The 15,159-nt window shown below is 37.1% G+C and overlaps 1 protein-coding gene across 1 annotated transcript; it reads left to right on the forward strand.

The window, feature by feature from the left end:
* Nucleotides 1–313: 313 nt before the first annotated feature.
* On the forward strand, nt 314–7,993 carry LOC144969905 (large ribosomal subunit protein bL28m-like). The gene is made up of 6 exons (XM_078908967.1): nt 314–619; nt 1,299–1,458; nt 2,232–2,363; nt 4,858–4,999; nt 5,497–5,640; nt 7,000–7,993. Exons 1-6 carry the CDS (start codon nt 463–465, stop codon nt 7,177–7,179), a joined length of 915 nt encoding a protein of 304 aa, XP_078765093.1. The 5' UTR covers nt 314–462; the 3' UTR covers nt 7,180–7,993.
* The last annotated feature ends 7,166 nt before the right edge of the window (nt 7,994–15,159 follow it).

Genomic DNA, 15,159 nt, shown 5'->3' on the forward strand with positions numbered 1-15,159 from the left:
CAGCACGGTCAGTTAGTTGCCTGGGCTATTGTTGGGATGCGAGATATCTCTAAGTAAGTACGTCGCAGTGACCATACTCTTACAATCCTCTTTATTCTTTAAAATCTTTCTTCCCTCTTATCATCTATGACTGTATCCTTCTCTTAAGGTAATTTATGATTTTAATTCCCTCAAAAACACCTTTATTTTTGGGGGAAAAAAATGAAACCAGACGTTGAATATCGATATGAATCAAAATCAAAATTGTTATCGATTAAAAGACAGTTCTTGTTTCCTATCACTAGACATGAAGAGCTCCAACTTGGGGGTCAGCGGAAGTTGCTTGCAGTTTGTTTAGTTTGACCCAAAGTTGAATATTGACTGCTGTGTTTTTATCTAAAAAACTAAAAGTCAGGGTTAAGATACCGTTTAATCAATTGAAAACTGGTCTAACGAAGGTTCTGATATTATAAATACATAAAAATGGAGACTTTAAAGATAAAGCATTTTATGCCGACGGAGAAAATGTACAAGGACATGGTGCAAAACGAGGTGACATATTTTCACAGACACAACAACACACGGTTTAAAGTGTCTTCCAGACTCATACCTCGCAAAGGAACGTGGATCAATTTTTTCCGTAAGTATTTTTACTATAGATTTGTGCTTTCATTTGTGAATCATTTGGATCAACGCATGTTCCAAAGAATCAAGTAAAATTTAAAAAAATAAATGGAAAATCTGTCGAGTCAAAAATTCAGAGGCTACGACGACGACGTGGAGTAGTGGAGTTGAGTGAGTAGTGAGTGGATGTTCTTTTCGACTCAATGGTTGTGTGTGTGTTTGTGTGTGTGTTTGTGCGAGTGTGTTTGAAAGAAAGGGAGGGAGGGAGAGACAGAGAGAAAGAATAGAGAGAGAGAGAGAGAGAGAGAGAGAGAGAGAGAGAGAGAGAGAGAGAGAGAGAGGCTGGGGTTCTATGGTTGACAGGTGTTAAATTATGACACTTGGCTCACTTGGAATGACCAAATGGTGAACTGAAAGAAAAATTTAAAAAAAAAGAAAAAGAGAATGAATGCATTGTGATTAACCAATCATTATCATTGAAGTTAATTTTAAAGTTGTAAAATTATCAACAATCGGGCTACTGTTATTTTTAAAATATTGGAATGTTTTTGACTATTATTAATAGTATTAAAAACAAAAAGGCAATATTTTGTGTTGAATTAAGTTTTAAATTCCCAAGAGTCTCAGTTACAAGCTGTCCATTTTTCTGTTGTGACTGATGACAAACAATTCCTCATAATCCCATCACTTCATAGGTGCTGCACCCTATCTATACCAATGGTCAAAAGTAGAGGGACAGATGCTACCAGAACATTATAAAAAACGATGTAAAGAGTTCATGACAAAAGAACCACAGCCTGTCCATTGGAGGCCAGATCAACGTCGTTACATAACAGATGAGGATACGGGTGCCAGGTAATTTTCTCATTTCATTCTCCACATCCATTGACGTCTTAAAAAAAAAAGATGAGCAATAATTTATTTATTCATTTAATTATTTATTTCATTTAATAAACTTGTATTTTTAAAAACTTTTAGTACTTATTAATATTGACTAATATTGTAATTATAAACACCCAGAGCTGTTATTGATTGGGAGTAGGCACTACAGGAATATATTCCATTATTATTATTATTATTATTATTATTATTATTATTATTATTATTATTATTATTATTTTTATTATTATTATTTATTATTATTATTATTATTATTATTATTATTATTATTATTATTATTATTATTGTCATCATCATCATCATCATCATCATCATCATTATCATCATTATTATTATTATTATTATTATTATTATTATTATTATTATTATTATTGAATAGTGCAATTTCTACTGAATGTACTCAAATCGTTTTTACAAGGAGTTCTCAGACCAATGACAACACCTAACACGAAGGACCGGACGAGAACAGGGCACCTTTAAACAGCTATTGTTATATGTTTTGAGAAAGATATTGTTGTTACTCGCAAGATACATATTTTACATCTGACTGCGTTGATAGAATATGAGTAAAGAGCCTTTTCCAAAGACTCAATTTTATTCAGTCCAAAACGGACTCGAACCATGGACCTACCAGTCTGAAGGTGAGTGTCATATCAGAAAACTACAAATCCACACTTGTCATCTATTATGAGAAATTTCAAAAAGTCTATTCATTTATTACTTGTCAGAGTCCCTGTGGTGAACGCTCCCATCCCAGTTCTGTATCCTAAGGAATGCAATCAGGGCCTGTGGGGAGGAGAAGGCATCATCTTTGGCTATTACAAAAAGACTGATCCCAAGAGGAAAACCAGATTGCCCACGTAAGTTGGTTCAATACATGGTGAAAAGAAATAAACAAAAATGAATATAACAGCTTAAAAAAAAGATGAAAATACCAAACACGGAACGTTTCAGGCTCATTACCCTTCTTCAGCCAACAACAAGAAATAAAGACATAAATACATTACTAAATTCCAGATTGACGACAGGGAAATTTTACAGGTCCTTTCGGTTGTAGAAAAATCGTGGAAAGTGAACAAAAAAGAGCATTTAATATGTAACTAAGGAGTTTCCGATTGAGCGGAATTTAAAACAACACATAAAATTAGATGAGCAAAAATATTGGGAAATCGTGGGTGTAGAAATAAGTTTTAAATAAATCCAATATATAGAGGTGAAAATAATAATCCAGCTGTGGTATTCCTTTTTGTTTATTACTTTTTACATCCACAGCTTCTAGCAGCTTTGTATCTCTTCAATACATGGTGTCTTTTTTAAACAGAATTTTTACCCATTTAAAGTCTTGCTCCTGTTTTTGATTTTATTATTTTATATTGAACGACAGTGAAATTCCGTGTTATGTTTTTCGGAGGAAATTGGTTGTTGTTGTAAGGGTTTGTCTAAAGTTAACCTAGAGTCAGCCACAGCACAGTGGCTGAAAATCGTGTCATAGGATTTAAACTTCTTGTACGAGGAAAAATATAACAAGATGCTAAAAGAAAAAAAGTCTTCCAGAGGTCATAATGAGGTTTTGTTGCTAACGAATGTCTCAAACGGACTGATCGCTGAAATGTAATAAAGTATACAATTAGTAAGATGGATTTGTTTTCCTATCCACCATAGAACATAGAATTACACAGTAGAATTTGATTATGGTAAGATCCAGCATCATTTGTTATATAGATCTGTAATTTAATTTATAATGTAGCATCTGTCATATCAGTCATGAGCTTGTAAAATCTTGCCGAATGAGAAACATTGTATGAACAGAATTATTTTTAATGCATCCAAGAGGCTTCATTTCTAATGTAATGAAATGCTAGGACTAGGACTCCTTGCTTGAGAGACACAATACAGATAGGGGAGGACTTTGCCCACCCTCTGCCCACTGGGTGGGGATCCTGACCTCCCATAGTGGGCAGGGAGGTACATGCTGTGTCTTCTATTCCCCCATACCCGTTTTCCAATTGTTTCCTGTCATTGTCTTGGAATGAGATTACTTAGTTTTGTCCTGACCCTGGCCGGAGTTCCTTGGCTGGTAGGAAACAGTCGAATGGTGTCTTCTATCCCCTTATATCTGTTTTCCAACATGCTTTCTGTCTTTGTCTTGGAATGAGATTACTTGGTTTTGTCTTGGCCCTGGCCGGAGTCCTAGCTGGGAGGGAAACAGTCAAATGCATAGATATTTTTTTGGGAGATGATATTTTTTTCCTTGTAAATCATCTCTCTGTTATGTATTATTATATTTATTTTTAATGTATAATGTAAGCATTTGAGTGTATTCCTCCTTGTTGGATTTTGTGCTTGTGTCCGGATGAGACTTATAGGTGATCTCAAACTAAGTACATTGATGGTATGCTCTTGGAATCTACATCTGATCCCTATTTGTTCCTAGTTCCCCCTTTGTCTTACTTTCTCTTGGTTTCTTTAATTGTAATTCTAGAACTTTTTACTATCCCATTTTCTTCCTTTTTGCTGGCGCTGATATGACCTTAATGTGTTGCAAGCGCCGTAAAACCCTTAAAAACAAACAACAACAAACAGTCGATTAGTATAGTTATAGTTTTTGGAGATGATATTTTGTAAATCATCTCTCTGTTATGCATTGTATTGTATTTTATTTTACATATTATATTTTATGATTTGTAAACATTTGAGTGTATTCCTCTTAGTGGGGGCCTGTGCTTGTGTCCGGATGAGACTTTTAGGTGATCTCAAACTAAGTACTTTGATGGTGTGCACTTGGAATCTACGTCTGTTTCCTATTTTAATCAATTCCCCTTTGTCTTACATTTTCTTTGGTAATTTAATTGTAATTCTAGAACTTTTTACTATCCCATTTTCTTCCTTTTCACTGGCGCTGATATGACCTAAATGTGTTGCAAGCGCCGTAAAACCCTTAAAAACATAAAAACAAACAAACACCCTCTGCCCAAAAATATTTTTTAGATCCAAGAGAAAGCGCACAATGCTTTCTTTTTGTACTTGTACTTGTAGGAAGAATAAAAGCATTTTCTGCCTACTAGCAATATCCCTATTGATAAATAAAGTTTATTTATTTAATTATTTAAATCTTTCGATGCCTTATCCTGTCTGCCTACAATAAAGCCCTAAGGTTTAAAAAAAAATAATGTAATCTTGATGTTACGCTTGAACAATAAATACACACATAATATATGAAATTTCTGAATGAAAGTAGCCAGAATTATTTTTTGTAATTACCTATAATTTACAATAATTATTTATAGTCATAGATTCATTAATTCATACTTGACAATGTTGACATTTTATTTCTGTTGTATTTTGACTCTCAAGCTCCCCACGAATCTGGCGTCCCTTGATCAAGAAACAAGTTTTATACAGTGAGATATTGGATCGTTACATGGCCATCAGCATCACCAATAGGGCTCTTTACCTTATAGACGAGGCCTTCGGCCTAGACAATTATATTCTGCAGGTAAGGTTTATTTATATTATGTTTGTTTATCGTGAGTTCAAAATCTGCGTCCAATGATCAGGAAACAGGTTTAAAATAGTGTTGTCCTTCAGAGCCGCTAGGCCCATGGAGTCAAGAGTTTATCCCGGTGTCTATAGCATGAAACAGACAATTGCAATTGCTTGCTACCCTTTGAATAGGATGCTAGTCAAGTAAATTTAGTGAACCGATGAAAATTAGTTATTGTGACATGGTTTCCATATCTCCTTAGAACTGTTCTTGGGATAGACTATCCAAAGGGTAGCAAGAAACTGCTATTGTCAGTTTCACGATATAGACATAGAAACCGGGATAAACTTCGGCTCCATGGGCCGATTGGCTCTGAAGGACTACTCATGTTACAATATTCCATGTTTACATTTTTTACTGTACTGTAACCCTGAAGAAAAAAGTATTTTGTCACAACCTCTTCATGACTAAAAACCCATCATCCTGCATCTTTTAAACAAAAATTCCAGACCCATGAAGTGGACCTGTGCTCTAGACTAGCCATGACCTTGAAGAGGGAGATGTTGATAGCTTTGGCCCAGAAGTCTTTCTACCCAGACGACCCTGTCAAGAGAGATAAGATCTACAACAAATACAAGGACCACATTATTCCTGTGAGTAACTGTCGTAATGTCGTGGCCTCCAAATCCCTTGGTCTGCGGACCTGAACTGGTCCAAAGATCAATGGGGGTGGACCGCACAAGAAAAATGTTTAAACATTTCTATTTTAAGGTGATATTAAGCTACCACATACCTGCCAACCCTTCCACTTTTGGCGGAATCATTCCTATTTTCACTCTTCTTTTCTGCTATTCCGCCATTGTCTCTAAAATTCCGATTATCAAAAATGACGATAATAGTAAGATGAAAAAAAAAATGAGGGGGAGGGGCGTCAATTGCACTCCCCCCTCCTCTTCCCCATTCCATTTCCTAACACATTTGATATGCAATTTTGCCTGTTGTGCCAGATCACTGATTGATGGTTGATGGGAATTTTGATATGTCCATGGGTGACAAATTCCTATTTTTTGTTTCAAATTCCAATTTTCTGACGTTCTGATTCCACTTTTGGAATGTGAAGGATTGGCAGCTCTGTTACTGGAAGCTGTAGACCTATGTGGTCTAATGGTATGACACTCGCTTTCAGATCGGAAGGTCCTGGGTTTGATCCTCGCTCGGCGCATAGTTTGAAAAGACTCTTTACTCATATTCTCTCACCGTGCTCTGGTGTAAAATGAGTACCTGGCTGCTAACAGCGTTGTTTCCGTCAGGGAAAAATAGTAATGTCGCCTAATAGGCGTCATGTCTCGTTTTACATGTTATGTGTTGCTGTTGGTCAGGAACCCCTTGTAAAGCACTTTGAGGACGTTTAGTGGCTATTGCGCAAAATTATTTGAGAAATATCCAATGTTACAATTGGTCATTTTGCTCAACATGACTCATGGGTATGTTTACAACATTCATAAACAAAGCAGCGTGTTTAGATACATTGAGAAATGTCCAATCGCTGTACAGCAACAAATCATGTGATCGATGACTAGGTTGGATGAAAACATGAATATAGATCATGTGTTCTTGTGGTATGACACTCGCTTTCAGATCATCCTGGGTTCGAGCCTCGCTCTGCGCATAGTTGAGTCCTTTGGTCTTTACTCACAGTCTCTCACCTTACTCAGGTGTAAAATGAGTACCTGGCCATTAAAAGAGTTGTCTCTGTCAGAAAAAAATTGTAATATCACCTGACAGGCGTCATGTTTCGTTCTACATGTTAGTGTTGCTGTTGGTCAACGACCCCCTTGTAAAGCGCTTTTAGCACATTTAGTGAATATTGCGCTATATAAAAGCTCAATTTTATAGATGGCTCCCATTCTGTGCTTGTTGGTAAAAATTTAACAAGGGCAGTATGGAAAAATTTCGACCCTCAACCCTATTTTTGAAAAATAATATATTTTTATTATGATTGTTATTTGCAGGAGGAAGAGGCAGAATGGATTGGGTTGCCAGTTTGGGAGGCGGTGAAAAAAGCCCAGGCAGAGATCGCGGAATCCAACAAGCCACGCCCCTTGAAGGATTTCTATCTGGTGGAGTTGGTTCAAAAATTGGGATTGGACGAGAGTCCGAAATCATCATCGTCGTGGTTGAGGTCATCTTGATGATGGTGGGAGTGGTGTTTGTGGTCGTGTGGGACTGTATGGGCTTGTATGTATGTGTGGGCTTGTATGTACATGGATGTGTGGGTGGGTGGGTGTTTGATGGGAGTGGTGTTTGTGGTCGTGTGGGACTGTGATTGTGTGGGTTTGTATGTATGTGTGTGACTGTGTGGGTTTGTATGTATGTGGATGTGTTGGTGGGTGTGTATGTGTTCATGTATGTATGTGTGGGTAGGTGTATGGGTGTTTGATGGGAGTGATGTTTGTGGTAGTGTGTGACTGTGTGGGTTTGTATGTATGTGTGTGACTGTGTCGGTTTGTATGTATACATGTATGTGTGTGTGGGTGTTTGATGGGAGTGGTGTTTGTGGTAGTGTGTGACTGTGTGGGTTTCTATGTACATGGATGTTTGTGTGGGTGGGTGGGTTTGTGTGTTTATATATGCATTTGTATGATTGTCTTTGTATATATATGTGGGTGGGTTGTGTGTTTGTATGCATAATTAAATTGGTGCGTTTGTGTATTTTTATATGCATGTGAGCGACTATTGGTATGTTGTGACTTTATATGTATATATTATATGTGTATATGTGTGAGGAATGGAAATGTCGAAAGAGCGTCTGAACATTTTTTTGAAAGGTCAAAAGATGATCTACCGCCCGTGTCAAAGTATTCAAGCAAAACTGGTCAAGACAATTACTTTCTAATCTTAGAAAGACTAGCCATAGTTTAATATGAGTCTGTGTTTAAAAGGTTTCAAGTGTGTTATGATTGGCAACACTTCTGAGTTCAGTAAATATATATATTGATTTTGTCAGATTTGTCATTTTGTTCCCAAAGTTCCAGTTCCAGTGTGTTGTAATGCTTGGATAAACTAGGTGGGGTCAACTCATCCGTCAAATTGAGCAGTAGGTGACGACATGTCTTACTTAAGGAAAAAACATAAGTTGTTTGTTAGTGGGGCTTTATTTGGCCATCGCATGTAGGATGGGACATGACGCCTGTTAGGCGATATTACTATTTTTTCGGACAGAGATAACGTTGTTAACTACCAGGTACTCGTTTTACACCTGAGTATGGTGAGAGAATGTGAGTAAAGATCTTGAGCTATTATATAGTGCATGTAGGATGGGACATGACGCCTATTAGGCGATATTACTATTTTTTCGGACAGAGATAACGTTGTTAACTACCAGGTACTCATTTTACACCTGAGTATGGCAAGAGAATGTGAGTAAAGAGCCTTTTCCAAGTACTCAACCATGCGCCGAGCAAGCCTCGAACTCAGGACCTTCCTATCTGGAAATGAGTGTCATACCACTAGACCACATAGCCGCACAACATGTCTTACTCAAGGAAAAAAAATTGTGGGGCTTTATATTTGGCCATTCTAGCACCACCCCCCCCCCCTCCATATTTTAGACTATAATTTTTAGTAGTCCTTCAGAGCCAGGAGGCCCATGGAGCCGGAGTTTGTCCCAGTTTCTATAGCGTGAAACGGACAATAACAATTGCTTGCTATCCTTTGTATAGGACGCTGCTAGTCTATCGCAGTTTTAGAATATATATAGACATAATAACTGATTAACAAGACAGATTTTTCCATCTGAAGTCAATTTAACTTTGATGTCGAGTCTGTTTAAAATTTCAGAAGCGACATTAAAGTCACCATAAAGTAGTCCTTCAGAGCCATGGAGCCGAAATTTATCCCTGTTTCTATAGCGTGAAACGGACAATAGCAATTGGATAGGGATGCTAGTCTATTGCAAAGTACTACCCAGTTACTACTGGGTGGACAAGGGGGGTCAGAAAAAAAAAATAATCTCGACTGACCATAAAACGAAATAAAAAGTAGTTGTTATTCAGGGCCAATAAGGGAGGAGTTGATCCAGGTCTCTAAGGTGTTAATGGAAAACAGCAAAGGCTTGCATGCTATCCTTTGGATAGGATGCTAGTCTATCACAAAGTACTCCCTGCCAAATGGAACACAGACCTAACTAACTATAATCACTGCTGTTTGGAAAAAGGTGGTCAGGAAAATAATACCACGATTTGCACCCACGATCCATTCCGATCCTTTTGTCTGTGAAGCTAGTGCTCTTCCTGCAGGGGATCTCCAGTCAAGCTAAAGTCACCAAACCCCCCCCCCCCCCAAAAAAAACAAATAAATAACAATGTGAAATTGAATGTAAGCTTCAATTTAATTAAGAAAACAATGGATGTTTCGGGTTTCCCCTTTATCAACAAACAGGATGAATGAAACACCACATTCAATGTTTTGTTCATTCATCTTAACAACGCCACTACCACATCATCTCATTCGTCTGTAGTGTTTCATTCATCCTGTTTGTTGATAAAGGGGAAACCCGAAATATCCATTTGATCTGTTTTCGTAATTAAATTGAAGCTTACATTCAATTTCACATTGCTATTTATGTCTTCTTCGAGCTTTGAGCCGCAACATTTACATTACCCCAAAAAACCAAAACAAACCAAAACAGACCAACCCGAAATGGTACACAGGGTTATGTTACAACAAAGTGCAAGTTTCCTTTATTTCATGAATCATGCTCTAAAAAATATTTATCAATATTGTTATTATATATTTATACTGTCCATTGGGATTTTAAAATATAGAGGGAATGCATAGGACACTCATCGTATACCTTGATGTAAGTTTTATTTAATTTATATTGGACAATAAATATAATAATATTGGGAACATAGTGATCAGCCCACACTGGATTAGAATTATAATAGTAATAGTAATAGGCTGTGTTTTGGTTTGTTGGTAAAGAATATACTTGTAAGATGAGAGGGGTTTTGATGAAGTACATTTAATATTAACTCTCTCCGAGTTCACTATGATTGAAAATTGAATTTGTTCTGATTTTCAATTCATATGAACTCGAGAGAGAGAGAGAGAATTAAGCTGCAATTTTCTTATTGTTATGTCAGTAGTTTTCGTTGCTATCTTCTCAAATAAAAGGTGATACAGGTTTGTTGTCTGGTAACACTTTTCCAGAGACATTTTGTGATAAAGCGTAAAGCGCTTTGAGCATGTTTGGTGGATATTGCGCTATATATAAAAGCTCAACTTTGATAGTCCATTGTGGACGCTAAGATTACTCAAGATTTTGCTACCTGATCAAAATGTGATATAAAGTTCAAAATGATTCATGCTATGGTGATCTGATGGGATGTCTCTTGATGATAAATCATTATATACATGTTCCTTGACTGTCTAAGTATCTATACCTAGTCATGAGGCTCACGGAGCCATAGTTAATCTCAATTTCTGTAGTGGTTGAAGTGGACAGCAGCAATTGCCTGCTACCTTTAGGACAGGGTGTCAGTCTTATCTCAAAGTACTTGCCAACCGGATTTAAAAGAAACAGACCCAGCTACCCAATCACTGTTTTTGTAACAGGACATCGGATAAATACCTCGGCTGCACTCAGGATCAATATTGGTCCAATTCCTTATAAGAAAAATGCTCTACCAGGATACCCTTGTTTGTTTGTTTTTAAGGGTTTTACGGCGCTTGCAACACATTTAGGTTATATCAGCGCCAGTAAAAGGGAAGAAAATGGGATAGTTAAAAGTTCTAGAATTACAATTAAAGCACCCAAGAAAAAGTAAGACAAAGGGGAATTGAGAACAAATAGGGATCAGGTGTAGATTCCAAGAGCTACCACCAATGTACTTAGTTTGAAATCACCTACAAGTCTCATCCAGACACAAGCACAAAATCCAACAAAGAGGAACACACTCAAATGCTTACATTATACATTGAAAATAAAAATAATAATACATAACAGAGAGATGATTTACAAGGAAAAAAATATCATCTCCCAAAACAATAACTATGCATTTGACTGTTTCCCTCCCAGCTAGGATCTCGGCCAGTGCCAGGACAAAACCAAGTAATCTCATTCCGAGACAAAGACAGAAAGCATGTTGGATAACAGATATAAGGGGATAGAAGACACAGTATGTACCTCCCTGCCCGCTATGGGAGGTCGGATCCCCACCCAGCAGGATACCCTTGGACTGTACCCTGTGCATCACACTTCTATCAGAATTCCATAAAGGATCTATAAAGTTTATCTTATCTTATCCGTTTATCTGAAGACTGAGTTGTTCCGCAAGGCTTATTTTTTCATAAAATAGATGTTGCTTTGACTTTGATTTTGTTTTTTGTATGCATGCTTATTATGTATCATGTAGTGTCGTGATTTTTAATTTTGTTGTTTTTAAACATTTTAATTTTTATTATGTAAAGCGCCGCAGAGCACGATTAACGTGGATGTTTAGGCGCTATATAAATTCATTATTTACTATTTATATAATTCATTGTTCATAATTACATCAAGGTAAAACACAAAAGTGTCAAATGCATTTACTCCATAGCATGTAAAAGACACAGCATTGCATCCGTATTCATATTCAAGTGGTTTTTGTACACAATACAAAGGTTTAGCAGATCATACACATGACATATTCTATCACATGATCATCTCACTAGACGTAAAAATTGTCAATTTTTGTAAGGGCCACGGTGGTAACGCATGGGTAACAAGTACAAGATTACCAGCTTTTTGACATGGATTTTATTTCCAGCATCTAGATCATCCCAACTTAATAATACTAATACTGTTTTGAGGCAGTAGGTCACATTTCAAAATAAATTTCAGGGTTTTTTTAATTTGTCGGAAAGAGATTTAAGGCCCATTTTTGTTTTTTGTTTTTTTTTTGTGCCTGACCTACATGCATCCATGATAATGTTTACATGTGACATCCAATCAAAAATCGCATAGCGGCACGGCACTAGTTTTACTTATGAGAATGATAATGCGATGGTGGAAAGATGGAAACGTGACAAGTACGATGTGCTAAACCTCTCCAATGTCACACAAACTATCAGCTGATTGAATTGAATCGATGATTAATTTTTCAAAGTCATGAAAATTCAACTTTCTCTCCATACTCCTGATTACATAATTGTGCAAAAAAAAAAACAAAAAAAAAACAAAACAACAAAGAAACAAAAAAAAATAGTTAAGGTGTCCCAACATCAGGTCCATGGGTCCAGAGTTTGTCGAAGTTTTCTGACTGTATGTGGCATGGAAAGTTTTTGTTTTGTTTTTGAGAATTTATTTTTGTTGCTTTGCAACGCATGTGGGTCATTCAAGTGCCAGGAAAAGTCTCAGAAAAAAATCTGAGAGGCAAAGACTAAGACAGACGACAGCGAAAAGTTAAAAAGATGTCGTCCCTGACATAATTCTCCACCTAACATGAAATGACAGTAACAGTTGCTTGCTACCCTTTGGATATCGTATTCGAATTGGAATCAGCATTGGTTACTGTCAGTTTTAGAATACAGAAGAACCAGGACAAACTCAAACTCGAGATCCACAGGCCCTCATGGCTCTACTCTACTTACTAACTCTCCAAAGGACAAAATTTTTACTCCATTCAATTCAAGTCTGTGTTGATATTTAAGGCGGTTTTTCAATCTCTGATGCATGTATACTGAAAAAACCCCCCATCTTTTTACACTTTCACACATTCATAGATTAAAATGGCCCTTCATCTCCATAAAACTTTTTATAGATTTAAATCAGGGTTGGCTATTCAGGAGGCAAAAATGCACCAAACTTTTATACGAACACATCCACATCAACCAACCCTTATCTGAACTAAAGACATTCTGTATTTACTTTTTATCGTTCATCAGATAATTGGGAAATATATGCGGGGTATTTTTAACATACTGAATTATGTAAATATTATATGGAATATTGGCAACTTTGTAAGATCTTTTGAAAAGATGTGGGTCGTTTTAATAGATTGATATATCATGAAAATAGATATGACATGTTATTCTGGCAGATTTGTGAGCTGTGGTCATTCATTGACAATCAAAGTAATTGTAATATACAAAAACAAATATATAAAAATTCCATGTACGTGTATTATTGCCGTAAGATATCGAATAGTAACAACATCTCGATAAGGCTAATGTAATCCATTTTATGGATTAAAGTAGTAGTGAAATCCATTCAATGATAAAATCCATTCAATGGATAATATTAATCGTGTACACATTACACAAACATCTTTTTTAAAATGTGTCTTCGATTATGGTGATTCACCGGTTTCCTAAACTGATGAATTATAAGATATACGACTTTTATAACATATATACTATACGACTAACACTGTAGAATTGAATGAAGAGAAAAATAGGGTATGGGGAAGTACCAAATGAAAACAGAGAATAAAAAGTCACGGGGTCAGTGCCAAACTCAGGATCCAATGGACACGACATCCTATGGTGCCACACTATGGCTGGATAGCTCAGTCGGTTGTGTGACCGCTTGCTGTCCTCTCTCTCTACCGGCCAGGTGGAGGGGGTCCTCTCTCTACAGGCCAGGTAGAGGATGTCCTCTCTCTACAGGCCAGGTGGAGGGTGTCCTCTCTCTCTACCGGCCAGGTGGAGAGTGTCCTCTCTACCGGCCAGGTGGATTTTGTCCTCTCTCTACCGGCCAGGTGGAGAGTGTCCTCTCTACCGGCCAGGTGGATTTTGTCCTCTCTCTACCGGCCAGGTGGAGAGTGTCCTCTCTACCGGCCAGGTGGAGGGTGTCCTCTCTCTACCGGCCAGGTGGAGGATGTCCTCTCTCTACCGGCCAGGTGGAGGGTGTCTTCTCTCTACCGACCAGGTGGAGGATGTCCTCTCTCTACCGGCCACGTGGAGGGTGTCCACTCTCTACCGGCCAGGTGGAGGGTGTCCTCTCTCTACCGGCCAGGCAGAGGGTATCGTATCAATTGAATTCTGAGTTTGGCATTGACCCCGTGACTTTTTATTCTCTGTTTTCATCTGGCACTTCTCCATTTCCTATTTTTTCTCATCATTATTGATACAAGTGCCCACTCCACACTTTTTTCAGAATTGAATGAAGCACTCGTCAGTCATACAGTATACAACATCCACAAAAGTGAATTTGAATCCAATTGAAGATCAGGACAAAAAGGCAAATGATAATTTTTCAAAACATTATCGATACAGAAAAGTTATTGAGAAAATTTACAATGAAATCTTTAGAAAATTTAACATAAATAAGAAAATTTCTAATCAACGTTGCTTCCAGTCTACATGGCCGTTCGGGTCGCTAGTTTTCATTTTCGGTTTCTATGGTAAATATTTTTATCTTACAATTTTTCGATTCTGAAGTGACTGGAAACATTCACTCAGCAATGACCAAAAAAAAACCCAAAAAAAACAAACCAAAACAAAACACAAACAACGAAGACGAGGTTTAACTGCCATTAGGACAAAAAAAAAAAAAATAAAAAAGATGTTGAATTGACGATGATGTCAAGGTGCAGCTGCCATGTGTAAGTGTAAGTCGAAGTGATACTGAATTAAGATGTGTATGAATATAATACACAATCATAATGTTGTAAACACTTACCAACCATCTTTTTCGTTCCATATAGAACTGAATAAGTGTGTATGAAAGGTGCCAGACAAAGCAAGAAAGAAAAATACAAGAAAAAAAAAAAATCCATCCCAAAAAATCAGTCTACCTCGACTGGGGATCGAACCTCAGACCTTTTGATTACCGTTCAGAATTTTAGGTATTAAAATGATCCCAACTATCAGGAACCTCTGTGGTGTAATGGTAGCACGTCTGATCGCTAATCAGAAGGCCTGAGGTTCGATCCCCAGTCGAAATCGACTGATTTTTTGGGATTTTTTTCTTTTTCTTGTATTTTTCTTTCTTGCTTTGTCTGGCACCTTTCATACACACTCGTTCAGTTCTTTATCTTACACCAGTGCCTGCTCCTTAATTTCTTAAAGATCATTTTATAATCATTCTCAGACATAATAAAATGAATAATAAGAGTTAGAAGAGAATAATATGTTTGTAAATGAGATAAATACGTGGTGAGGTGCGTGGACAGAAAACATTGGGT

The sequence above is a fragment of the Berghia stephanieae genome, chromosome 4 (genome assembly GCF_034508935.2).
Source record: "Berghia stephanieae isolate SIO BIC M18660-M18661 chromosome 4, UCSD_Bste_1.3, whole genome shotgun sequence".
Taxonomy (NCBI): Eukaryota; Metazoa; Mollusca; class Gastropoda; order Nudibranchia; family Aeolidiidae; genus Berghia; species Berghia stephanieae.